The sequence below is a fragment of the Ascidiella aspersa genome, chromosome 6 (assembly GCF_963924565.1).
Source record: "Ascidiella aspersa chromosome 6, kaAscAspe10.2, whole genome shotgun sequence".
In the NCBI taxonomy this organism is placed as follows: Eukaryota; Metazoa; Chordata; class Ascidiacea; order Phlebobranchia; family Ascidiidae; genus Ascidiella; species Ascidiella aspersa.
This window is the reverse complement of record NC_139452.1, coordinates 17,263,131-17,290,812: the sequence shown is the minus strand read 5'-3', so window position 1 is coordinate 17,290,812 and position 27,682 is coordinate 17,263,131. Positions and strand designations below refer to the sequence as shown.

The window sequence follows — 27,682 nt, the reverse complement described above, 5'->3', positions numbered from 1 at the left end:
ACTCGACAACAGTCTGATGCCTATTGGTAAGTAAAGGTTTAGGTATAGAGATGATTAATTAAAATTTTATTGTTTTTTTATTAATGCAAAGAGGTGTCCTTTACTTATTTCTTTAATTGATGTATCAGTTTTTGCATGTTTTGTGTAAAATAAAAATAAAACAATTTTGAGAAAATACACCGAAAAGCCATTGCAGACTCACCGAATCTGTCGATCAATGATGCAAGCAGAGCAGACTAAAAAAACAACTAGCCTGCAGTGAGGTTCGAACTCACGACCTCCGGTCAAGCCGGGACCGTCGCTCTACCAACTGAGCTATGCAGGCTCAGAAGGGAACGAGTCGAGAAACAACCATACGCCAATGCTTGCTCAATCTGTTAGTACAAGCAACTTCATAATGAAGGGGATCGCCAGTATCATATCATAATACAATGAAACATATGTACACACATATATGTGTGCTTACAACTGAGATCTAGCCCTTCTGAAGCTGCTTTTTGACCAACGATCCCCTTCATTATGAAGTTGCTTGTACTAACAGATTGAGCAAGCATTGGCGTATGGTTGTTTCTCGACTCGTTCCCTTCTGAGCCTGCATAGCTCAGTTGGTAGAGCGACGGTCCCGGCTTGACCGGAGGTCGTGAGTTCGAACCTCACTGCAGGCTAGTTGTTTTTCTAGTCTGCTCTGCTTGCATCATTGATCGACAGATTCGGTGAGTCTGCAATGGCTTTTCGGTGTACTAATAATACGTAAGCCGTTATCGTTGGTCAAAAAGCAGCTTCAGAAGGGCTAGATCTCAGTTGTAAGCACACATATATGTGTGTACATATGTTTCATTGTATTATGATATGATACTGGCGATCCCCTTCATTATGAAGTTGCTTGTACTAACAGATTGAGCAAGCATTGGCGTATGGTTGGTTCTCGACTCGTTCCCTTCTGAGCCTGCATAGCTCAGTTGGTAGAGCGACGGTCCCGGCTTGACCGGAGGTCGTGAGTTCGAACCTCACTGCAGGCTAGTTGTTTTTCTAGTCTGCTCTGCTTGCATCATTGATCGACAGATTCGGTGAGTCTGCAATGGCTTTTCGGTGTACTAATAATACGTAAGCCGTTATCGTTGGTCAAAAAGCAGATTCAGAAGGGCTAGATCTCAGTTGTAAGCACACATATATGTGTGTACATATGTTTCATTGTATTATGATATGATACTGGCGATCCCCTTCATTATGAAGTTGCTTGTACTAACAGATTGAGCAAGCATTGGCGTATGGTTGTTTCTCGACTCGTTCCCTTCTGAGCCTGCATAGCTCAGTTGGTAGAGCGACGGTCCCGGCTTGACCGGAGGTCGTGAGTTCGAACCTCACTGCAGGCTAGTTGTTTTTCTAGTCTGCTCTGCTTGCATCATTGATCGACAGATTCGGTGAGTCTGCAATGGCTTTTCGGTGTACTAATAATACGTAAGCCGTTATCGTTGGTCAAAAAGCAGCTTCAGAAGGGCTAGATCTCAGTTGTAAGCACACATATATGTGTGTACATATGTTTCATTGTTTTGAGAAAATACTAGAAATAGTTCCGCTTTATTTGACCGTAAATGTTATGTTTTTACTTATAAGTGCAAGCCTTGGAGTTATTTGTTTACGACATTTTTAAGAAGCTAATTGCAACCGGGCATTATGACGTCACTTTTATGACAACTAGGAAAGGAAACGGTCAAATATGCGGAGGAATTGGATCCATGGAATCCTGAGAAAACAAATGTTACTGGACGCCCTGGCTCCACCAAGCGACGACAGACATACAACAAGGAGGTGGAGAAGTTGTCGCTTAAAATATTTGTGTTTTATATATATATTAATATATTAAATAATTCAAGAAAAAATTACCTATATAATGCATTAAAATATACACGCTATTTTTTAGGTTGTATAAAAATTTGCTGTATTAGACTTTGGCTCATTTTTTAAGATTTATCTCTTTTTTGAATTCTTTAAGCAGTTGTTGTTTGTGTTACTTCCCCCCCCCCACCCCCCCCCCCTTGGTTTCCTATGTTTCCATTGCCAATTCAACAACAAAGCCTAATGTTAGAAATAGTTTTATTCGAATAGGCTGACAATAGCAACTACACCAGCATTTATAGGCAAGCAGTCGGCGTAATTCACATTGGAATACAATAAATACGTGATAGAGCGCGCGATTTTGCGTCGCCGGAAGAACTCTCGCAGTAGAACCGCATAGTCAGTCCATGATTGTATTTTGGCAGAACAAGGATGGAAGTGAAAAGTTGAGTCGGGCTTTGGTTTTTCCTAAATAGGCATCCTTGTCGCTGGTGTAGCGAAATTGGTCGCCAACGTCAGTACTGGATTTAAAATTCTGTAACTGTATCCCTTCGTTTGGTGACCCCGATGACTTACGAAGAGCTTTGTTAAGGGTCTGCACCAACCTCTAGTCAGCACCAGTTGTAGAAGGATGATAAGGAGCACCTGTTAAATGTAAGCTTGGAGTTCTGTCGAAAAGAATGATTTACCATTGACCAAGGCAACGGATCCAGTCCCCCCGCCCCCCAAAAAATCGGAGTATTGTAGCCGATGATTTAAAATATTGGGTGTTGCAATTTAACATGAACCCAAATGCAATGTTGTACACGTGTCTGAAATGGATTGATGAAACATGAAACACTTGGTCGCGCTACACATTGCTCAGCACGTCACACACATTCTACCAAAGGAATTCCTCAAATTGCCGTGCTCTTTTGTTTATCTGGGATAAATTTATTATCTTTTAACTATTATTTGAAGTTCAGCTCCTGTAAAGTTTCTTACGACGCGCAAACATCCCAAAATAATAATCGGTGCAATACACGCGATATTTTGCATGGTTAAAGAAAATTTAAGAAATCATGAAGATGTGGCCACTCAATCACTATAACAATAATTGCCCGGCTAGTTGCATTTTTCGCACTGTTTCCGAATCTTTATTTAGTTCCTTTACTTTCACGATATCACCATTTTTTTGCCAGTTAAAAGCATTTTAAACAATACACAACTCAGCTTCAATACATGGCCCTTAAAATGTCAAGCTGTGTATTTATTTTGTATACATGACTGTCGTCATTGCGATATATCATCCAGCAGGTGTTTCAAATCATTCCTTCATTTTATAAAGCTTGACAGACTTCCATAGCTCCAATGTCCTTGTTAATGTCCTGCATATCATACACTTTGTTCGTCACTTATTGGACAGACGTTTTGAAAATAAGTGGTAATTAAAGTAAGAATGATTGATTTTGCATTTCATAAAAACTTGGCACACAACCACTCCGATGCCCAGTTTTACCAGCTGGTATAAGCTAAAAATAAGCACGCTGCTCTGACGTAGTCTTTCACTCGTAAAAACATATTTACTACATGCTTTTAAGTAATGTTCCTGGAGCATCCTGGAGTTTAAAATTTTATTTTCATATTCATCACCGAAAACGTTCTTTTTTTAAAATGATTGGTCAATTGCAGTGGTTTGCAATTTTTTTTTCAGTGCGAAGTTTCGTGAACATCTCGCGACCCAAGTCATGGACAACTATTATGTATTGTGCTGCTTTTTGGATGAAGTTAAAAACTAGTTAAAATGCAAACAAGTTAAAATGTTTTAATGCCGTTTTACTCCACTGACCTATTTGCTTAACAGGGGTCGGCAACCTTTCCTAATCGCGGGCCAAAATTAAACGTGATGCGTACATACACAAAATATGCGTACATTACTCGAAGAAATTACTTTTCACCGGAAGATTTTGACTGAACAACAATTTGTAAACGCCATTGACAACACAGAAAGAAAACACGTGAAAAGTTACTGCAAATCAATATTTCAAACAAATTAAAATGACATTAACTACTATAGTTTCCCATATCTTACATTTAAACAAAAAAGGGTCCACGTGGCCACGCGCTGTCCCAAGATTTTTTTTGGCATGATAATGACCCTTTTTTTAGAGGTGACGTCACAGTTTAAACTTGACGTGATAAAGAAGTAACCTTATGAACAACACGTATAAGGGGTTTATTTGGTAAATTATATGAGGCGAAAATTTATTTTCGGTACATATCTTGGTTTTGCTCGAATTCTTTTATGGGTTTTTTGGTTTGTTTCAGACCGTTTTTTGTCCAGAGTTTTACAGGAAAACTATAATTTGGAGAGACTTCAAATTTCCATACAAGATGGAGGCGTATATGTAGATGAGCCTTTAAGGGTTTAGAAGTCTATTTACCTAGGGGTTTTCAGCTGGGGGTAGAAATTGGAAACAAAATATGACGTCATCGTAAAATTGTTTTTAGCTCTGTACTCCTACCTAGCGGTGGCAATATTTCCTAAAAAAAGGATCTGGTTAAAACGACACCGGTTATACCGACTGTCTCGCGTTAATACGCGACAAAGGGGCGCTGTTAAAGCAGCGAAACAGATTCCGCCAAGGGAGTGCATTCTGCTTTGAAACGCCAGACACAAGTATGTCAATATTTACAGCCAAAACCTAAACATCTTCCCTGCCATCGGCTGTTATCTGCAATTGCGAAAACTGTCCATTATGTTTTTATAAGCCTTTAGTTATGTAATGATCTTTGGTTGGCTGCATTATCTTGAAACTGATGCCTGGCCCCCTAAACAGACATCGCGTAACGCAATATAATTACTGTTTATTGTCGCGTACAAACTGCAGTAATGTGGTTCTAGTGACCTCCAATGCACCTCATTGGAACAAAAATACGTAATAAAAAGCGAAACATACTACAAAGGAATTAGGCTACGCTTAATCGGAAGCGGAACCTTTTACGCACTTGCGATTACACAACAACGTTTATTTATTGCTACAATACCATGAAAACATAATTATTCGCAAGGATTAGGATGAAACAAAGTTTTGAATTTTAACTGGAAAAATTAATTACACAAAATCTGCAAAAAAAACTTTCGCTTGCAATGGTAGAATATAATGGGCAATTATAAAACGAATTCAGTCTTTGAATCGAATGCTAAAAGTTTTTTGTGGTCTTGGAAATTTCGTTAAGCACCAACAGTTTTTTATCTGAATAAACAAATGCGTACGGCAATACGGTAAGAAACAGTCTTAATGAATTCTAGACTAAAATCTCACAGTTTTAAGAAGGAAATATAATTATCGAAACTACGCAAAATATTTTGACTATAATGGTAAAAGCAATCATCTAAATCAGTGGTTCTCAACCTTTTTTCTTTCGTGGCCCATTTACGTTGCAAAAAAATTCTGTGGCCCAATAGTTTTTTAAAAGAAAAAACTGTAAAATAGGTTTAGAACAAAACACAGCAGAACATATTTCAAAAAAGATTATTTATTTAACCTTGCATTAGTGAGATACTTGCGACTGAACAATAAATTTACATTTCTTTTTAATTCCTTCCCAAGCCATTATTCCTGTAAAATTAAATATGGCGACACAATTGAAACTAAATCTAGCTTTTTTAAATTGGTCTGTGGCCAACCTCAAATGTTCTTAAGGCCCACCAGTGAGCCATGGCCAACTGGTTGAGAACCGCTGATCTAAATTATACAATAAAGACGATAAAATGATAACAGAGCGAAATCTGTCGTGCAATACTATTTAGTAGGGTTGCCATGTTTTTTACATCATCTCTGATAAACAATATAATGATTTAAGGGTCATAAAAAGGCCGGAAACGTCAAAACGTTTTTAAAGTTTTAAGAAACTTGCTGTTGTCACGCGAAACAGTGCGCAAACAAGCAGCTTAAGTTAAGTGTTTTTGCGCAAAGCACCAACAAGTTTTTTTAATTGTTTATAACATGTTTATTGTTCGTATTTAAAAACGGATTTTGGTAATTGAGCCTCAAATAGTTTTGAGGGTCTATAATATGGTACACATAAAGTTAAACTTTGAAACTTAACATATTCGGCTTTCATCTTTAAAATTTATGTTTATTATGTTAATTGGGTTTATAGGTTCAACATTATGAGCGTGTCCTTTTTTCGCTATAAAATAGTGTGACGTTAAGTAATTTGAAGCATTCTACGCCTATAGCGACAGTAGTATCTAGCAATATATCTCTCTTTTGTAGTGTTCGCCAATATGCTATTTATGTAAATCAAATCGCAAGTAAACCATAAAAATGATACTACGAATCCCTTGTTTGTTTTTCAGGGGTGAACAACCCCAAAATCGGGTGGTTTTGTGGCAATTTAATACAAAAAATTGTTTTATAAGAAAACTGTACTTAATTCGAATTTAGATAAAAAAAATGACCAAGAAGGTTGTAAATTTTTGTGGTTGGGCCCAAGGGTTGGGGGTGCATTTTTTGAAGGGGGTTGGAAAAAAATGTAAATATTGTTTTTTTTAATGAAATATTTACTCCCGGGTGGAGGGGGAGGGGTTTAAAACAACAAGCGTTTTTTGTGGAAACAAATTTGCATCTACGTCAGCAGTAAAGGCAGAAAATTTTCGGCCCATAACTGTTTGTGCTTGCAGAAACAAATCAAGGAAAAGTTTTGGGATGTGTATATGTACATCAAAATTTTCTTTGCATCTGTAACGTCATGGGTGAAGGCAAGAAATATTTCGGCCCATATCTGTTTTTGTTTGCAGAAACAAGTCAAGAAAGTACAACTTAATATAAACCGTAAAACGAATAAACCAGAGCGTAATTTATAATATTACAAAAACTAACCTGGTAAATAATCTATTTATATTGACCCAATTATTGAACCACCCATGAAAATAAGGCCCTGAAAAATACCCCTTGACAAAATATAGAACAACCGCAACCCCGTCTAGTTGTAGGTTGGAAAGGTGTTACTTTAATAAAAATGCTACATACGCGGAAAGCGAAAAAAACGCCGATATATCATTTTGCCAAAACTTTCATTTTTCAAGAGTTTGATTTGCGTCACTAATTATCACAAAGAATCGTTTAAATAAGTATACTTTCGGGAAGAGCGTCAATTTGATCGTTTATGTAGTCTATGGTGTAATTTAAATAGTGGCGTTATACTCTATAATTCAGTGTTTTCAAATCTTTATTTTTACGATGTATTTTAACTGTTTAAACAACATTTTTCTAACATAACCACCGTCTTGTTTTACTTTGGCCTTATTATTATTGTTTGTCTTTTTGAAATGACAGAAATATCAAATGAGTATTTTAATGAGTTTTGCATAAACCCGAAAAAAATTGGTACACGTACCCCTGGTTAGGAAACCATGCTGTAGAATTTAGATGTTTATATTTAAAAGACACAATGCTTGATAAATGCATTTATATAGATTAAGATAGCGAAATTTTCTTAAAAACGTTGTCAGGACGTACCGAGGTGCGTATTTCAACTCGTTGATACGCAAATCTTCCTTTTAGCATTTTTTATAGTTAGTATAATATAATGTGCCAGGTCAAAAAAGATTTTTATAGGAAGAAAGTTACCAGTTTTTATTTCAATCTATATTCTAAATTTAAAAAAGTTCTAATTAAATAAAACGATCACATTTAATAATAAAGCATACAACGTTATAAAAATGTTGTAATTAACATGCTGGAAAAGTATTTAATGTTGAAAGGAGTTAGCTGTCAAGTAGTAACCAATACTTAGAGTGTAAGTAATAAAAAATGCCCAAATTATAGACTTAGTATTGCCATAAAAAAAGAAATCCTACTTTTATTTTGTTCAGACCCCGCTGACGCTAGCTAACTGCATCCCTGGTATCGAGAGCAACGTCTTTATATACGAAATTCGGATGAGAATTCGCATCCCACTTTCAGATGAGCTGAACGTACGGAGAAGGAAACTTTTCTTCCCAGAAGACACCAATAGATGCTTCGGAATTCTTACAACCAAACCCATTCCCAATGTAAACAAATAACTGGTGTATCGGTTTATCACGTTGCGTAGCAATGATAATTAATTTATAAACCCAAAGAGTAGAAACGTTAAATTATTTATTTTTGGTTAATTTAAATTTTTAATATAGTTCTAAGAAAGCGTGTTACATCAAAATAAATATGAATTTTTCATTACCTGGTATTTTGTTCCTTGATTTCCTAGCCTTCGTGTTTGTTCTAATTTTTTGGATTGCATTAGATTCCTGGATTTCCCATCTTCACTCGATCCGGCGAGGAATCTGCTCGTCTTTGTTTGTGTCGTTCTTATGTGTCGCTCAGTTCTCAGCACATCAGCCTGGTGAGTGTGGCAACCGTTCTGTCCTTTATGAAGTTATTACTTTAGTTTGAAATAGGCCTTTTAAAAACAGATCAAGTGATGTACCTTAATATAAAAATAAAAGAAATACTCCGCGTTACTTGACTAATTAAAGTGTTAACCAGTTTTATTACAAATATGTATCGCTTTAAACTTGGTATATTGAAACTTTGTAATATAGCCTTATGTGTTGTACCGGCAATGCTATTTGCTCATCAAATGTCTTTCAAAAATAGCCTATATTGAACAGTACAAAACACTAACGGTGTAAACTGTGTTGTTGCGAAGATGCTTACCACCATTATGGTATTCGCAGATAATTTTTGATTTACTTCTAGAAAAAAAAAAATTAATTGAGTAATATTTACAAAGCTATTACATTAAATTTGATGAAGTCTGTTGGGTTCGCTTACAATTATCTTTTTATATGATAATATTGTAAGAGGTTTAAGGTAGTGCTAAATCGATGAAAAAAATCTCATTTAAACAATGCTATAAAAGCGCCTGGCTGATTTGTTTAGGTTTAAATGTTTACTGCTCATCCAAGCATGTCACTACTGTGAGTTACTTTGTTACGAGACATTTCACATCATCGCTCGTGTATCGTGTAGAAAAATATCTTAATTGCGTTTTTACCGAAAAAGACAAATACGTTAAAGGCTATGTGTCATCGAGATTAAGTTAGAAATATTGTACTGCCCTAGTCAATACAAGACATTTGTATAGTAAAACTATAAAGCACTCAAACTATTTTCATAGGTGCGATCTTTTCACCGCTATGTATTTTCTGACATTCTTCGACTCGACAGGGTTCCTTTATCGTTTCAACCTTCCTGTGCTTCCTCACAAATTCTTGTGGTTGTTCTTAACAAAGGTAACACCGCTTTAACTAATAAAAGGGGTGTAAGGGGGCAATACCTGTAACGAAATTTCGGTTTGTCCACTACCTTGCTGATTATTATGTAAGCCAAGATTATTTGAGAAGTTTGGCACTTATATGCCAATTGGCCGAACATTTCTTTTGGCTAAATTTTGTACTTCTGTTGATGACATATTCTCAAAATGGGGTACGAGGAACATCTTTTAAATTTATTGACTGATAAAGTATGTTAGCCTATTTTCCTAGGAATGATTTGCCCGTTACTTTGTTTTTATTCCCTGGTATTTTTCACGACCACAGTTTATTTGTGTTGCTCAACACATACTACAGTACTCCCTTCAACTATCATACCACGTCAATATCTTTTTAGTAGCTATGTGTTTGTAGTAGCTAGATTTTTTGTTTTTTTTATTGTTCGAGAGAAAAATAATTGCTTTAGTATTTTTTCGAACAAGATAAAATCGTTTACTCTAAAAGACATTAAAGAGCTTGTGGCGAAAATAAATTTGGCACAATATAGAGCTTAAGAGTGGCGTCTGTTCATAAACAGTTCAAAAAGTTTAAAGTGTGTATTGTTATATAACGGCAATAAAAGCGTGATGAAAGGGTGGCCACCAAGCGTTTCCATCAGAACTTGTGAAGCTAACGTTACCTTTAGTTGCCAAAGAGAAAATCTTTATGTAACCAGAAAAAAAAATACTCCATTAATTCTTTTAGCTTTTATGTTTCCAAATAACTGCTGTGTGAAACAAATCATTGCAGTCTTGCCTACAACTCGGCTCTGCTTCGTTATAAGCTAAAATCAGGCATTTTTTAGGCCTTTAGATCCGTAAACTTCTAAAATATGCATGTTTTGTGCAGTCAGTGACAGACAGTCACACCGCTGCTTGGCAATCAAAAGGTTCCACCAAGAAATTAAGGTCATTAAAGAGCGGTACCGGGCTGGGTGGGGTAGGCGATACCCACATATTACTACTGTAGCAGTCACCAACTTGACTGCATTGTCAGCGTCACTTTTAGTCTAACAAAATAAAATTTCTAAACAACGAAATTATTTTTTCATTATGTGATTGATGTATATGCTTTGACAAGTCAGTGAAAAATTCATACAGAAGTTTGTATACTACTGTAATCTAACCATGCAAAAGTCGTACTAACTAACGATAACGGTGAGCTAAAGATATTCACAATGGACTAATGTAAGAAACAGCTAAAACACCATTGCATGTGGCATCCTGTTAGAACGACTACAGTTGTGAGGGAGAACCTCAACGCCGGCTAGTTGTTTTCTAGCCTGACCTTGATTGCATGAAAATCTTTAATTGATCAACTGATTTCAGATGACCCCCTAGAAGGCTCCTGCAAAAAAGTCATAACTTAGTTATGTAGCTAAACAAAATTTAAGGACCCATAACTTACACAAACATGGTCCAACTATAGGCCCGCGGGCGAAATGTGTTAGAGTGTTTTTATCATTAGCAAGTCAACTTTAAAGTTGCAGGTTCTTCTCACCATTACCACCCAAACACTTCGCGCCTTGACATCGACTGGAGCTTTATGATGCGCACTGATGCTAGCCGGTTAGTGGAGCGTAAAAAGCGCACGGATCCATGGTTTAGCCACCGGATGTCGGAGCTAAGGAAGAAGTTTGTATTTCGAAGAGAAACTTACGAGGATGGAGTTGTAATAGCAAAGTACAGAAGTTGTGATCAACCCAACCGGTAAATTATAAGTGTATTCGTATGTTTAAAATATTTACATATAATTCGTGCGGCGTGTGGCCCCTCTGTTTTTTGAACCAAACCACCTGTCAATGTGATAAAATCGAACCTTTTTCATTTTTTGGCACTAGCCTTCTACTGGCCACTGCTGCTAGTTTGAAGAATACATCATGACCTGGTATTTAAAATAGTAGAAAAAGGGTAGATCGAACTATTGCTTATGATATTGAATCGCTTCTAGATGTTTTCATAATTTATGAAGATGAAGCGCACTGCTTTTTATATACTCAATTTAAATTTCAGTATCCTGCATATTTTTGGCTATGTCATGTTCAGACTGTTCATGGGTTTCTCTACCCTTTTTTAAGCACTAGTTTTGACATTTTTACGCCGTTTCAACGAAGCTATTCCATGCGTGTTTTGTGCGTGTAGGTATAGAGCACGCCTTAAGCAAATTTAAACGGTGCTGATAAAACATATTTTGTAACAGTAATTTAAATGCAACAGCTTGGTGACTTAAAATTGCGATATAGTTTACAAAATATCGAGTTCATGGTAAATATTTACATAACAAGGACAACGCCAATAAAAATGTCTTTTTCCTGCCACCTAAAGCAAGTGCTAAACCCCAACCCTGTGTATTACTATTTTAAGTTACAAGCAAGTAGTAATTCTTTTATATTTTGTTAATGAATTTGTCACAGGTTCTACGTGGCAGAAATTAAGCAGGGTCTGACTCCTGCAAGCAGTTTCCCGTCCAACGAGTATCAGAGCTTCCAGCATTATTACAGGCACAAGTATGGTTTGCACATCCGATGTTTGGAGCAGCCTCTGCTTGACGTGGACCACACTTCGTCCAGGTATGCATTCATAAGTACAACCAGCAAGAAAATGTCTTCGTGCAATCATTTTGTTTCTGATAGTTATTTTAAGTAAAATTATGATTCAGTCGTTCGAAATGGTAATGCTGGTGGTTTCAATGAATCTGCTGTGATTGTGAAAAGGCCATTACTATAATGTTTTTGTTTCTTTAAAGTTCTTATAATCAGTCTAATGTCACGCATTTACCTAACCTATAATGATTCTAACACACAGACTCAACCTTCTTACCCCGCGCCACCTCAATCACAAGGGAAAGTCCCTACCACTTTCATCACTGGAAAAGAAGCGTGCGAAATATGAGAGCCTCCATAATCGGCAGATCCTTGTTCCAGAGTTGTGTGAAGTTCATCCAATTCCTGCCTCTCTTTGGAGGAAAGCAGTTTGTCTTCCGTCTGTCCTCTACAGGTCAGTACAAGCATTATAAAGTTCGTATGCTTTACGTGATCAACATCTGCAACATCATCGTGATTGAACTGTGTTTTTTTGCTAATGTTGCTCTACGTAAAAATGCAGTTTTCGCATTTGTAACGTGAAACCAATCATACTTTTCAAAAATGTTTCCCTTTAAATGGTATTGAGGTTACATTAAAATGTATTTACAATGGTTTGGGGTAAATATATTTACACAAATGTTAATAAACCAATGAGTTTTTACCTTTCGCAGTATTTGGGTCGATGTACGCCATAATGAACATTTTATAGTAAAAAAAGGAATAGCGATTCTCACATTAAACGACACGTTAATAAATAATCTGCAAATATTAAAACTAAACTAAAATCCTTTTTGTACACCACAAAGGAATCTCCATTTTGTTTTATTTACCAGCAAACAATGACAATAACAGCCAAAAACTGAAATTGCCTCTCATCTTCGAGCCACACTAGAATACTACCGTCCAAATATTATCATGGCAAGTTTTACGCAATAGATTTAGCAATTTAACCATTTTAATGTCCCGTATAGCCTGGGTAGCGACGCTTATTTCGTGTAGATAATGTGGTACAGCGATTTTCGAAGTGAGGTGTGCGGAATACTTGGGACCCGAAAAGCATTTCTGAAGGTCCGAGAAAGTAGCCGTAAACCTAATTCAAAACATGTGAAAGGAATGAGCCAAAGCAAACCAAAAAAATAATAAATTTTAAACCCTGGTCTAGTAAAATGTTTTTCGAAGTGTTTGCAATGCTATGTGCGTGTGTTTGTTAGTCACAAAATAAAGAGAAGATCCAGCTAAAATCGGACTAAGATATTCAGTTTTACTTTTCTGCCGGAAAGTGAAAAAGGGACTTGCTTTGAATCTGGTAAGAGAAAAATGGCCACCGGTTATGCCTTTTCATAACAGCTATGTTTTAATCAACACCTAGATTTTAGATCGCTCAAACTTGCAATAAACACGTTATTTCCGTACAACCGTTTATGAAGTGGTTCACAACCTATGGGTCGCTACTCTCATTGGTTTTTATGGGCGTCGCAATTTTAGGTTTGCTAAATTTTACATTTACAGACAAAAGCACAAACTTTACTTGTTTAGAATTGGTCAGCTCCTGATCGCTGAAGAGTTACGTGTAGAAATTGCCTACCACTCGGGGATTGCATCTGTTTTCACACCAGTCGGCCTACAGTGGCCTGACCTGGATTTCGGCTGGAAGTCACCCAGTAAACCTTCGGGGAACAAACTCTGTGATTCGAGCAGTACAAATTGCAGCCAATTACCACCAAACCAGGATGCGTCGTGTGGTAAAGCAAACGGAAATCAAGATGTTATCAATAGTAATATGTTGTTACAAGATAATGAACCTACGACTAGTTTACGAAGCAGTTTCTGTCGAACTAACTGTATGTCTGACAATCAGAACAGTAAAGTAAGTTTATCTTGTCAAAAAGGTGACAATTTTACAGACATTTGCGAAAATCGTTCCGATCTGAGTAAAAACTTAAATACCATTCAACACCCTGAAATACTGCCCGAAAACAAGCCAAAAAGTGAAACATGTTCTATTAAAAGCGATTTCTCAAAAGAAAGGCAACATGTGCAAGATGATTCCACAGATTCGGACTCGCAGTCATATTGCTCAGATGACTTTTTTGCAAACTTTGAACTTGAAAACGATGATGACAACGATATAGAAATACAGAAAAATCCTCCCAAAATGGGACAGAAACAAAAGCATCAAACTTCTGTTAGTTCTCAAGAGCTTTTTCGCTGCATTCCAAAATCCTTGTGGCAATCTCTCGTGCTTGAAGCAAGCGAAGTGCCCGCTGGCCCTGGACCTGGTATAATTTTACAGGTTACTTACTTAATATTTTAGAACTAAAAAGGCTGTTTATAGTTTACAGCAAGGCTGCGGAGTCAGTTAAAAATAACCCGAGTCGGACTCGGGTCATATGTGCGATTTCGTCGTGTCCTGAGTTAAGCCCTGACTCTACAGCCGGTGTTCCGCCAATTTACGAAACTAAAATAACGTGGATATTCAGCAATCCACTTATAGGAGTATCATATAAATCGGTCATGTTCATATGGCGGATCGCGATCCGATTCCGGATCTTTACAGCGTTTTGTGCGGATCTTCTAATGTAGTCTAAAAAAACAAACTTTCTACAGTGTTTTCATGTAAATACCAATTGTCAGTGTTAATGAATTTTGTAAAAAATCAAGCATAGAACGAGGCTCCCAAATGCTAATCTTTGTAAGCTTTGAGGATATCAGTCAGCGACAGAAAGCCCCAATTCGATGCTATTGTAAGACCTAAAGTCTTAAACATGGGTTGGCAACCAACGACCCGCGGGCCGGATGCGCCCCGCCAATGTAATTCATTCGGCCCGTCGCCTCTTTGACAAACTAGATACGTGTCAATTTCAAATACTTTTTGACTATTTTAACTACATAAGTGCGAAAAACTTTCCCGCTTCGCGCGAATCATCTTTCTACGTCCGGCTTATTTACGTTTTGATGCGGTCTTTTGAACTAGATCAGCGCTTCATTTTTTTTTTTTTTTTTTCATTTTGTATTTTCGGCAATGTAATAAAAACTTGCAAGAAATTTAAAAGAAATGCCGGTATACCTAAAAAAATTGCGCTCGCTTCGCTCGCCACGTGCGCCCTGACTTTGAAACTGACTTAGAAAGGTTAACAAACACTAAACAAGATTAACTATTAAAGTTATCGCGCGTAAAAAATAAAGCGTGTCAAATATGTTTACTATTCGTATTCGGTGGATAATCATGTTGTCAGGTTTGGCTGTGATGGATCATGCCAGAAATCATTTGAACACCCCTGAATTATAAATCATCCACCAACAGTACATGGTTGGAAAATATACACCATATGATATTCCGCCTTTACAATTTACAGTTGGCGCACATGTCAGTTTAAATATGTGGTACTGCGCATGCGCATGTCGGACTCGGGACTCGGGTAGTTTTACGTGATCTTACTCTAGTCCCGAGTCCGATTTCGACTCCGCGGCCTTGGTTTACAGGATGTATTAATCTTTTAGTTTGTAATGTTGTATTCATTTTAATGTATCCACCATTGTAATGTTGTCATTTTGGCTGGTTGTTATTGTAAAAAAATTGTTTTTTCAGGCACTTACTTTATCTAATGCAAGTGATGGCTTTAACTTGGAACGTTTAGAAATGTTGGGAGACTCGTTTTTAAAACATGCTGTCACGGTTTATCTCTACTGTACTTATCCAGATGCACACGAAGGTAATAGTTATGAAAGATGTTAAAAAAGGATTTGACTTCCTCAGTTTAAACATAACAAATTAAGTCTACAATATAAAATCAATTCACACATGATGTAAATATTCTGAGTTTTACAACACCATATTTATTACTTACACAACAAGTTAACAATATCCATACCACATGTCCTACAAACGTCATTAGCTGTGCCAAACTCCAATGCTAGTCCAGTTTTAGGTTTAGGCAGCATAGTATACGTGGAAATATTTTATTTTGCTGCAAATAACTTGAAGTTAGCCAAGTTACCAAACCGTTGAGTATTGTTTTGTTAAGGTAAGCTTTCATACATGCGAAGTAAGAAGGTATCCAACTACAACTTGTACAGGATCGGACGTCGCTTTGGTTTGGCAGGCAAAATGACCACGCTAAACTTTGACCCTACCGTCAACTGGATGCCCACCGGATTTGTAGTGGGGTCGGAAGAACAAATGGCCGAAGAGGAAGATTTGCTGTCAGAGGATGACGTTGAAATAGGTGGGTTGTGGATTATTAGAGGTAGTCGAATGATATTATAACAATTATTCATGGCTGTTGATTATTTAATTGTTCTGATAAATCAAGGGATATGGACTGGAGTGCCAGGTGAAACACCAAAAAAGAAGTCGCTGACCAAGACATCCTCCGTAACAGGTACTATTTTCAAATCAAACAAAACGTTCGTTTTTATCTTGATGTTCTAGCTGAAATTCGTTACCAATAGGATTCCGTAAAGATTCCTATTGTCAGTTAGCACCGATAAACGAAGCAACACTGAGTTCTATTTGTTCATGGTTGTCAGATTCTAGTTTTGAAATTTATAATGTTAAAAATAGTGTAATCTGTTAAAAAAAATAGGAATATACCATTGTTGCTGTTAGACTAAAGTTTCCCTTTGTTTAAATATTGCATTTTAAGCGTTAGCATCATACTCCTCTAATGCGAATGCGGTCACAGCGCGTAGAGTCGCTTATTTAGAATTACGTTCTATTTGGTGGGAGCTATTATATATTATCTTTCATAGCCAATTTTTTTATTTTGGTATTAATTGTAAAAGTTACTGCTATTATGTTACCAGATTTCATTGTTAACGGAATATTCTTGGCTAAACTGAGAAACCCGCTGTTAATAGTTATAGTTATTTTTCCGGTTTGAGCAATGCTTTACTTAAGTTATATAAAGTCATCCATTTAAGTTCGATCAACCTACGCTTTTTAGTACTAAAAAGGTTCGCTTTTTAGTACTTGAAAACTTGTTGAATTCCTAATAACATTTTTATCTAGAAAGCGCACACCACTCACCCAGCTCTATTCCAACTGTTGAATCCAATGTGATACAACGCGAAATTAACCGGGACGTCGATGAAGAACTATACGAGGAGGACGAGATTCAGATGATCGATGGAATGTTGGGAGGATGTATCCAAAATATTGGCGCTCTTGGCATTGGAAGTACAGGGACCAATGGGAAAGTGGGAATAGGTGACTTATGTAGTCAATAAGTAACCAGTCGAGTTTAGCTTAGTTTATTGTTACGTGTTGTAAGGAAGGTAGAATCTACTGATAGTTAAACCTGTTTTAATCATGGTTATAGTTTTACACATGTATGTTTCACTAAGAACTCTTGTTATTATTTTTGTTCTGATTAGTTTATTAAACTTTTTTATGCATAAATAACCAACTAAAACTGCTTCAATAACATTTTGTTCTTTTAGATCTGGCTAGGGCAGTTTCAGGCCATGGTTCAATGCATTTTACTGACAAACAGGCATTACGCAAGAGTAATCTCGGTTCAAACACGAGTGAAGAATTTGTAATAGACACTTGGACACCAGTTGATTTGTCAGGTAAGTTGTCAAACCGTAGATTTACCGTAAATCTGCTGCTACAGTTTTTTTAACTGTAAATTAGCGATAGTAAGTATTTGTTCAAAGTTTATTTAACTTTTTTAAACCGAACACTGTACATCTGTAGTAAATAAATTCGTAATACAATTCCGGTTTTAGTTGGCCAGTGCGGATAATGCCATCCTTAACATATTTAGTATTTTCAATTTTGTTTAAACTATGCTTATTCTTTAAAAACACTTACAACCTAATAACAGTTTGCCCTCATTTAGGTAAGCCTCTTCACAACAGCGACCCGCTAATGCTTGACCTGCACACTCAGCATTCTCTCGCTGACAAGTCTGTGGCCGATTGTGTGGAAGCATTGCTTGGAGCTTACCTGACCTCTTGTGGACAACGTGCAGCGCAACTTCTCCTCTGCCATCTCGGTCTACAGGTAAAAAAATCCTAAAACAACTGGGTATACTCTTTATAAAGCTTACTGGTTTCTGCTAAAACCTCCTTAGTTATGTGTTTGGTTTCACTAGGTGTAAGCTAGAATTGTAAATGCTATTTAGTGTGGTATACATTATCACTACTCCTGTCCTTTTTTTAAGCATTTAGGCAAATAATGGTTTAATAGATTTACCAGTGTCGACACGCTTTATAGGTTCTTCCAAAACTGCCTGGTATCGACTCGCAAAAGACATGTGACCGCTTCGGCCACCTCGATTCGCCACGAAACCAGCTTATTTATGACGATGACACGCATAAGACCAAGTTGCGTCAGCTTCTAAATAGCCTTGGTGGCTTTGAACACCGCATCTCGTACATCTTTAACAACAAAGCTTATCTTTTGCAAGCTTTTACGCACGCATCGTACCACTACAACACAGTCACAGGTGGGTTACAATTGCGGATTTCTGGTCAATACGACAGGATTATGGAAATATTTATAAAGATATGTTCCATTGTTATTATGTACTAGCATTCAAAATAAACTAAACTTATGCCTATTAGATTGCTATCAACGCCTCGAGTTCTTGGGCGACGCTGTGTTGGACTTTCTCATTACCCGTCACTTGTTTCACGATGAACGTCGACATTCTCCTGGGGCGCTCACTGATCTGCGCTCGGCACTCGTCAACAACACCATATTTGCTTCATTGGCAGTTCGCTACGGGTTTCATAAGTATTTTAAGGTATGAAAAGGTTTCTCAAATCAAAGCGCTGGCCAAGGAAATATCTAAAATTCACTAAATGTATCAGAAAAATTGAAGTTAGTTAGTTTGTGATATAAGGTGGTGAATTTACCTTTCAAGGTCTAATTTTTCCTTTCATCCAGTAGCTCAGTAATAAAGGGCTGTTCATTGTCTAAAAATTATGTACGAAAAAGAACATGTTGTTTTGAATAAAATAGAACGAGCAAAACACCAAGCAAACACCAGCTTCCGTGTTTATAAAAAAATATTTTAAAATACAAAAAAGGACGAAATCAGATTATGTATTTACCTAATAGTTCCTCTCTCCCAAAAATCTGCTCAATGTATGTTTTGTAGTGTTAAATACAGCAACAAGTGCTGAACACCTTCTCAACCCCGCTTGGTAAAACAAACACAGAATATGTTAGAATAGGTCAGTGATTTTAATCCACAAACAATACATGTACAATTGTTCATCGTACAAGCAACAATTGCCTTACGATTATTTATGCACAAAACCTCAGCAGTCTTGTTTTATCTTATAGCACATGCTTTAATGTAACTTAACATACAACGAAGCTGAGTCAGTTATCAAAAAATGTGAAGAATGGGGGAACAAATTCCGTTGTACAATCACAATGACGTAGCCTAACTAATCTAACAGAGGGCCGGAAATTGCAACATTTAACCATCTATCTTATATCGATATGCGTGCTAAGAAATTACGTTTCTTTAAACAACAGTACATAATTGAAGAATGTCATTTAAATTCCTGGAAAATAGATGTTTTTTATGATGTCGTTTAGTTATCAAAATTGTACTGTAGGCCTATGTCACCATTCTCCAATGATTTTAATGAACAAAATTTGACACTTCACGGTAAAGAAAGTATTGAAAAAATAATAATTATTACAAAGGGCAAGTTGAAGAAGACAAATTAGAACGCAGGAGTATAAACTATATTTTTCAGACCGTCTAAAGCTAATGGACAATTACTAATTATTATTTTTTTTTTAAATAACGTTTTTTAATTACATCAATTACACGGATTTGGGGGTTGATTTGCTCGACCTCCAAGAGTATAGGGAAATTGCTTAGAAAGCCTTACGTCAACTGATGCTGATGTCTTATCTAGGGATGTTAAAAGTAGAAGACCTTGGATTCGAATCCAAACTGGATTTGTGAAGAGTTTATTTTTCTCCATTGCACTCACTATAAGGTTGACAAAAATTAAGTTTAGAAGGTATATAATTAAAAACATACTAGGCTTCGATATTCTGTATTTGGTATTCTAGCTTCAAAACCTATTATTCTAGAAAACCTTGGGTTTCTACTTGGAACATTTCTAGTCTTACCTTACACGTCCGGTCGTCCGAGTTTCATGCTTAATTGAGCTGAAAACTAAAAACGTTATGTGCAGAAATGTGTTGACTCGTCAAAATCATAGTTGAGTCAAATCTAATAAAAATGTGAAATATTCCATTGGTTGATCTATTAGGGCAGTGGTTCTCAACCCTTGGACTCCTTTAATCTCTATTTGAAACACAATTTCCCCAAAATTAGTACCTGTAAATATGGGCTACCTTTAAAAATTTTAACGAGAGTATAACCCAGGGAGTCGAACCGTTTGACTTTTCCGGTTCAGGTTCGGTTCGGGTTCAAGGATTTTTTCGGAATCCGGTTCAGTTCCGGTTTCGGTTCGGAGTAATTTAAAAGTTCCGGTTCAGCTCCGGTTCGAACATCGTTATTTCAAAACCGGTTTATAAAGTTCCGGTTCAGATACAATATAATTTGCGTTAAATCTCAAAATGTGGGTCGATAAATGTAGAGAATAATCTTTGAATTGTAAGTCATTTAATCTAAGTTCCGTGACTTATTAAAAAACAGCAACTCAATATTGAAATATCTAAAAAATATAAAATGAACGATTTTTTTATTCAATATTCATATTTTTTTCATAAAATTTTGAACATCGCGTAACTTGACTCGGTAAAATAGAAGTTGTGACGTCATGCTGGAGCGAACCGCTTTTGTTTACAGGTTCGTGTTCGGTTAAGGTTCAAGTACTTTCAAAGGGTTCGTTTAAGGTTCAGGTACTTTGCGATTGTTTTGATGTGATTGTTATTCATATTGCATTACATTTATAGTTACTAAATCTCCATGTGTTAAGAGAGTTTGTATTCATTTTGTGCCACGAGTTTATTTTAAACCCGATTAAAAATAGTACCGAAGAATCAAAACTAATTATCGATTTTAAAAAGTAGTGTTTACTCACAGTCAATCTCCCCGGAGCTACAGCGAATCATTGAGGAGTTTGTAAGTTACCAGCAGCGACAGGAGGAGGCGCAAGGAATGGACGCTCAATTAATGCGATATTACGGGGAGAGCAGTCTACTCCAGGAAGACCTCGCCACGTCCAATGAAGAAAATCTTGTCACATCAACGAATTTTTTCGATTGTGACGAGGAGGAAGATGGCGAGACGGAGGACGTGGAGGTGGGAAAATGTTTTGTTTTTTATTTTGTCTATAAGTTGGTAAAATGACTCTGTTTGATGAAATGTCCTTGCGTTAAAATTTAGATAAAAAACACCGCTGAGCTGAATGTTAAAACCTATTAGTAAAATAACTAAATTTTTATTCAGGTCCCAAAAGCACTAGGCGACATTTTCGAGTCGGTAGCTGGTGCAATCTACATGGACAGTGGCATGAGTCTTTCGGCTGTGTGGCAAGTCTACTCTACCATGATGCTTCCTCTTATCGAAAAGTTTAGTTCTTGCGTTCCCCGATCTCCAGTGCGAGAACTCCTCGAAATGGAACCAGAGACCGCCAAGTTCAGGTTAGAACTAATGTATTATTTAAACTACACACTATAGCACAGTGGTTCTCAACCTTTCATGAGTCGTGGCCTCCTATCATTTACACTAAAAACTCTGTGGCCCCCCTTGTTCACAAACCAGATAATTACTACGCATAATGTTACAAGAGAGGTCTCTGAAGTCATAATGAAAACAACAAATTTTTGTTTAACTGGCTAATATTCAAAATAGGACATGCATGTGGCCCCCTGAAGACTGTCCTGTGGCCCACCAGGGTAGCCGAGGGCCACGGTTGAGAAACGCTGCACTAAAAAAATTTTTTAACTTAAGTTAAAGTATTAATACATTTTTGCCAGGTCGCCACTCGCCATATTTTTGGCATAAAATTATTTTCTAATAATTTAAAAGGGACTGCACAATGTTGAAATTTGTAATATTTTTCACTTATACAGTTGCGCAGAAAAGCGCTATGATGGCAAAGTCCGAGTAACAGTGGAGATCATCGGAAAAGGACGTTTCAAAGGCGTGGGAAGAAGCTATAGGATTGCAAAATCTGCTGCTGCTAGAAGAGCGCTACGTTTTCTGAAATACAAATATTTTTGAATCATATGTCTTTTACGTACAACTACCACTCAAATGCAGCCTTAGGATAGCAAGCCGTATTTAAAATGTATTTCCAGATTTTTTTCTCCAATTTGGCAGTAAACTTTTTCTACGTATGTTGTGATATATGGCTCAACAGAAAGTAAAACAAATAAAATTTATATTTTATGACCGTAAAATCTTACATTGTAATACAATTGCCCAAGGAAAAAGTTAAATTGTTAAAGGCGGGCAATTACTCAAATGGCTAAAAAAGTCATATCGAGAGGTTTAGCTTTGCTTCAAGATAATATACAGGGAAGCCAGACAAACAGTAAATGGAATTTTTTTCATGGTATGTATAACGTGCTTAGCCAAGTATAGCGCGCTATAGGCTCGATCCATTTCTAACCAGAGAGTCGAACCGAACCGGTTGTGGGCCATTTTTTCCCAAACCTGAACCATTATTGCAAGATTTTAAGGAGTCGAAAATGAACCGAATATTTTAAAAGAATCTAAACCACCGAGCCCGAACACCGGCTCACTCAGGCGTGACGTCACAAGTTCCATATTTCAGAGTCCAGTTATGTCATGTTCGAAATTTTATAAAAAAAAATACCTATTTATGAAAAAACCGTTGCTTTTCAATTTTTCAGATATTTTTTTAATGAGCTGGTTGCTTTTAATGCGTCATAAACTTAGATTTAATACGAGTCACAATTCAGTAAGTAATTATTTCTCCACATTTACTGACCCACATTTTTTCAGGTTAAAGGCTACTCATATTGTATCCGAGCCTGAACTTTATAAACCGGTTGTGAAAACAAATTTAGTCGAACCGGAACTTGTAAATTGTTCCCAATCCGGATAACACCACACAAAATTGTTTTTTAGTCATATGCTGAACATTGTTTTACCTGAACAGTAAGTTTAAAGTTGTAACTTCGTTTACTGCGCACTGTTATTGCAAAACCGTTGCTTAAAAGTCGTCTAATTTGAAGCTTGACAAAACAGCGTCAAACGCTAATACAAACCTTTTTAAAAACGAGCTACGGCTACGTATTCGAGAATAATGATACTGTTGTTGGGAGTTTTGCGTTGCTACACCAGGAGATTTACGATAAAGCCTAGGTTGCGAAACATATTACCTTTCGGTGGTATTTGTCACATTCATTTTTTATAATCATCTGCTACAACATGCGGTTTCAGCCTGCTTGCTCGAATGTGGTATGTCCTGTCCTACATCATAATATGCAATATGGTGATTGGCGATATTAAAGTAGGAAAAAAGTTTTCTTATTTCGATCTTAATTCTGTAGTCCTTTTACAAATAACTATACAAAAGAAATAACAAATTTACAGTTAGGAACAGATTTAAGTTAAGATCTTAATTGCGCCATATGCGCTTCTCGCTAGCAACATTTTGAGAAACTAGAAGGGGAAACAGCTACAAGTCAAAAAAATATAAATTAAATCAGGTATCTCGCTGTAGGACCGTAATTTATCGGTTAGTTACGACATAGAAGACAGCGATACATAACCTTTGTTTATTAAACATCTGACCTGCTTATAACGATCGAGGTTTCGGTCCGTCGTGGAGCATCCAGTTGGGATGTGCGTTGAACGTCGGGGTTTCGTGTACGGTGGCTTACCTTTGCAAATTTCATTTTGAGCTCTAATGGGGGAATGAGAGCAAAATTTGAGATACATGTCGATATGGTGGCTTATTGTGGTAAACTCGGGACAAAACACCGCTATTGTTTCTTAATATTAGACATCTATAAATGAAAGACAGTTTGTCTGCTAAATTTCCATGGAAAATGTAATAACTTTGTGCGTTCCCCCATCTCCAGTGCGAGAACTCCTCGAAATGGAACCATAGACCGCCAAGTTCAGGTTAGAACTAATGTATTATTTGAACTACACACTATAGCACAGTGGTTCTCAACATTTCATGAGTCGTGGCCTCCTATCATTTACACTAAATACTCTGTGGCCCCCCTTGTTCACAAACCTTGCATAAAATAGGTCCACCTGTATTTTTTTAAATCACAGATAATATGTCGTCAACATAACGCAGTCTGATCCTCGTGGGTTGGCAAATGTCCAGGGCTGTTTGCGACCACCACAGATACTGGGGGACCCATTGTTGTAGCCTACCATGTATTTGCTGGTATTATTTTCCCCGAAAAGAATACAAAGGCTTACTCTAAACAAATCCGCAAGCCAGCCACAACATCAACCGGGAGACGTGGCGTCCTGTCTTTGCGGCTGTAGTTAGCCCAAATTGTGGTGACGCGATATCCATCGCCAAGTCCACTTGTATACAAGTAAAAAGGGACACGGCATCATGCGATACCATCACCCCTTCAGTGAACAGGGGCATAACTGTGCTATCACTAAAAACAGACAGATGTGGAACCATTTATTTCTGTGTTTTCCACTAGCGGAGATAAATGACATATTCTCTAATAGGTTGGCGTACCAACGAACGAAAAGATTGACCTGAAAGAGATCTTCTTTCTTGGTTTAGGTAAGATATAAATGCGTGGAGTGAACCCTCTTTGTTATATGCAGCTGGTGCTTGTATGTATCGAATCCTGCATTAATTTAATCACTTTTTTGTCTTAATCTTGGGTGGTCATGATTACGGAAGATCACATCAGTTCGTTTGACCATTCAATCCCCTGCGCTGATAGTCAGTTGGTGACTATTGGTGAGACTGGAAGATCATTCAAGACCGGCCTAGGAGAACACCAAATGGATAGAACTGTAGCGATCGCTGCACCTCTGTCTTGCGGTAACTTTATCTGCGAAAGGATATTTCTGTCGCTAACACTACAATCAGCATTCGGCAAATACCCCTATATTATAGGCAGGGTTGCCATCGACATGGACCCAAAAATAAGGACAACCGTAAAAATTAGATTCGCATTTAAAAAACGTTTTCGGACATATATTCTATTTATACGAGCCGTGTAACATCACATTCCCTACTTTTTGCCAGAAACAGTCTGCTCAAGCAATTTATCAAGGTTTGTGGAAAAAACGTAACTTTTTGTTCCATCGGTCCCACCCCACTGGACCTATGGAACACCCCATGGAACCTACGGAACAGAGCATGATTGCATCTAAAAACACTGCGCTGAGTATTCCTGAAGTGCATAACCACTCAGTTAATGGTGTAGAAATAGCGACACAAGAAATTTTTTAGGAAACAAAATAAAAACACATGAAAACAAGCACAAAATGCCGAAATGATATTATTTTTATTTCTGGTAGAAATTGTAACCCATTATATCAATTGTTTTTCTTTTTTAGGAGGACATATCTGCAAATATAATAATACTCAAATGTGCGATTTCGTGTCCCGAGTCCGACTTTGCCTTTGCAGCCTATATTCTGCCAATTTACGTAACTAAATACAGTGGATATTTAGCAATCCACTCATAGGGATGTCATATAATTCATCCACTCACAATAAATGGTTCGAAAATATACACAATATGCTATTCCGCTATTACAAACTGCAATTGACGGCAATATCAATGTTTGGTACTGCGCATGTGCACGTCGGACTTGGGACTCTGGTAGTTTTACGTGGTCTTACTCGAGTCTCTAGTTCGAGTGCCGAGTCCGACTCCGCAGCTCTGGTCCTCAGTGAACAACCCCTTATTAGATGTTCTTGTCTTAAAAGTTGGCATACTACTATCCTTAAAATCTAAGAATACGATCACAAAATTATCGAGAGACCAATGAAACAGACTGTTCCAAAGGTCATCTAATCGCTATTTTTAATAAAAACACTCATGGCTAGCCAGTACTCTGAATACAATTAGTCAAACTTACTTTTAACATGTATCTAGATATCCCCAATTTGGAAATAAATCAATCATTTCCAAAAGCACGCTGTAGAACTTTTTGGGAAAAGTTCCGTACACAAAATCTCATTCCTACAACCAAAATTTTATTTAGTTCTGCCAACAGGGGGCGCAATATGCCGGTGTTCCATTGGTCCCCATGTTCCATGGGTCCCGCAATTCCCCTAATGTTGCTTGAAGAACGCTTTTAGAAAATGTGACACGAAATCAACGCGCTCGACCAGGTGAAATTTAGCGATCTAACGGTCGATTGCGATGGCGTTGTGGGGCACGAGTTTAGGTGTTGAACTTATAACAGTTTATTCAGCCCAAGAATGTTCTAATTGACACTTTCGTTCCGACTCCCTCTGGTTGCGTAATTAACTCATTAGCCAACTACAAGACGTTCTGGTGATTAGAATGGTATTAGTTGATAAGCAAACAACCAGTTTCAAACTATTGTTGTCAATAGCACAAGTCGATAACAAAGGAAAAGTCAGTTTTTAAGCGGTTAGCGGTCTTAAGTACAAATCCAATTGCTGACCGCACAGAAAAAAAGGGGGACCAACCATTAAGTACGGTACTTCACACTTTGGTGCGAGTAGACGTAGACAATAATTCTGTCACATAAGCCGATACAGCGTAAATTGCACCGCAAACACAAAAGCTCTTAGTCGGTAAACTACACCGTCCCAACGTAGTCACCAAAACGGCCGACGCCAGACCGACGGACCCCGATTGTCCCATGCCTTCTACCCAGGGCCGGATTAGGGTTTTTATGGACCTGGGGCTGTATATTAGTCAGAAGCCTATAGGTATTTTTTCATTTTGTTGTTCCAACCACAATTAATATGAAATAGCATTGATTTATTAACTTATCAAACAGATTCAATTAACATGTTTTTAGCTTTAGATAAAGCAAAGCTGTTAATAACTTAAGCGCTGTCTATTTTTTCTCCAAAATCTCGTCTTTATATTACAGAGTATAGAGCTATGGAATGCAACATATTTTGGCCCATAGACGAACGCATTTGATTCTTGAATCTTTTAAGGACTGAGCGTTCGCCTGAACAATTGGTAATCATCAGACAAACATACATTCTTACATCAAATACTTTAGGAAATGCATACATGAACTCATTCTTCTTAATAAATCTAAACATTTGAGCTTATTTTCTACTTTCGACATTAAAATGGTGTTCTTTTAGCAGCGCAGAAAATTAATTCATTTTTTACAGATCATCTGGGTAATACTGAAGCAAGGTTTCAGCACTCTCTTTAATATTACGATTAGACGTGGTATCTAGTTCCGCCAAAAACTAAAAACACAAATACAAATGCTCTTTAGATCTGATCGGAAGTGGTGTGTTTTCACATTTCTCCTCGCTTACCAACGCACTTTCATTTTCACGTTTCTTAAATTTTCTGTAATATAACGATGTCAACCATTCAATATTCTACCTCTTGCATCAAATTCTTGATGTCGGGACCTCAATGTTTGAACAAAATCATTAGATCCTGAAGCAAATTTGATGCCCTATTTAAAGCCATTTTGCTGTTCCGCAGTGCCGGACTAGTTTTATCCGTTCCATTATGAATTTTTGATTAAGGTGAATAGCACATCCAATCAAAATTTATTTTTTGCTATTTAGTTGTTAACACCAAAATAAGGACTTAGTACAACGCCGTTTGAATTGATAGCCGGTAATCAGGGCCGGATTTACCAATAGGCTAGGCAGGCTGAAGCCTAGGGCCTTAACGTCCAGGGCCCTCGAAATTCGGTTTCGAAGTTGACAAAACTTGCCAAGTTTAAACCTATACCTAAAGTATATATATATATATTCAAGAGTAGAAAATTCTATACACAACTGGTTTCAACCACGTTGTAAACCAGGGGTCGGCAACCTACAGGCCACGGGCCGCCTCTTTGACAAACTTAGACAACTCCATTTGGCATACTTTTTTA

The 27,682-nt window shown here is 37.2% G+C and overlaps 1 protein-coding gene and 4 non-coding genes across 5 annotated transcripts in view; 4 read left to right on the top strand and 1 right to left on the bottom strand.

Moving 5' to 3' along the window:
• The window catches only part of LOC146140536 (endoribonuclease Dicer-like), a 56,767-nt gene extending 34,734 nt beyond the window's left edge, over window positions 1–22,033 (top strand). The window contains exons 16-36 of the mRNA XM_083392646.1: window positions 2–26; window positions 1,700–1,809; window positions 7,700–7,879; window positions 8,110–8,208; window positions 8,986–9,100; window positions 10,602–10,827; window positions 11,532–11,687; window positions 11,923–12,114; window positions 13,239–13,995; window positions 15,292–15,415; window positions 15,728–15,928; window positions 16,016–16,084; window positions 16,714–16,911; window positions 17,145–17,276; window positions 17,549–17,712; window positions 17,926–18,157; window positions 18,276–18,457; window positions 20,735–20,828; window positions 20,916–20,953; window positions 21,101–21,294; window positions 21,727–22,033. Of these exons, the coding sequence (XP_083248772.1) occupies window positions 2–26; window positions 1,700–1,809; window positions 7,700–7,879; window positions 8,110–8,208; window positions 8,986–9,100; window positions 10,602–10,827; window positions 11,532–11,687; window positions 11,923–12,114; window positions 13,239–13,995; window positions 15,292–15,415; window positions 15,728–15,928; window positions 16,016–16,084; window positions 16,714–16,911; window positions 17,145–17,276; window positions 17,549–17,712; window positions 17,926–18,157; window positions 18,276–18,457; window positions 20,735–20,828; window positions 20,916–20,953; window positions 21,101–21,294; window positions 21,727–21,877 (3,639 nt within the window). The 3' untranslated portion in view covers window positions 21,878–22,033. The remainder of the gene's footprint in view (window position 1; window positions 27–1,699; window positions 1,810–7,699; window positions 7,880–8,109; window positions 8,209–8,985; window positions 9,101–10,601; window positions 10,828–11,531; window positions 11,688–11,922; window positions 12,115–13,238; window positions 13,996–15,291; window positions 15,416–15,727; window positions 15,929–16,015; window positions 16,085–16,713; window positions 16,912–17,144; window positions 17,277–17,548; window positions 17,713–17,925; window positions 18,158–18,275; window positions 18,458–20,734; window positions 20,829–20,915; window positions 20,954–21,100; window positions 21,295–21,726) is intronic.
• Window positions 251–325, bottom strand: Trnaa-ggc (transfer RNA alanine (anticodon GGC)). The gene has a single exon. It is a non-coding gene; the product is annotated as a tRNA-Ala (tRNA).
• Trnaa-ggc (transfer RNA alanine (anticodon GGC)) lies at window positions 591–665 on the top strand. Its single transcript has one exon. It is a non-coding gene; the product is annotated as a tRNA-Ala (tRNA).
• Window positions 945–1,019, top strand: Trnaa-ggc (transfer RNA alanine (anticodon GGC)). Its single transcript has one exon. It is a non-coding gene; the product is annotated as a tRNA-Ala (tRNA).
• Trnaa-ggc (transfer RNA alanine (anticodon GGC)) lies at window positions 1,299–1,373 on the top strand. Its single transcript has one exon. It is a non-coding gene; the product is annotated as a tRNA-Ala (tRNA).
• Window positions 22,034–27,682: the final 5,649 nt, after the last annotated feature.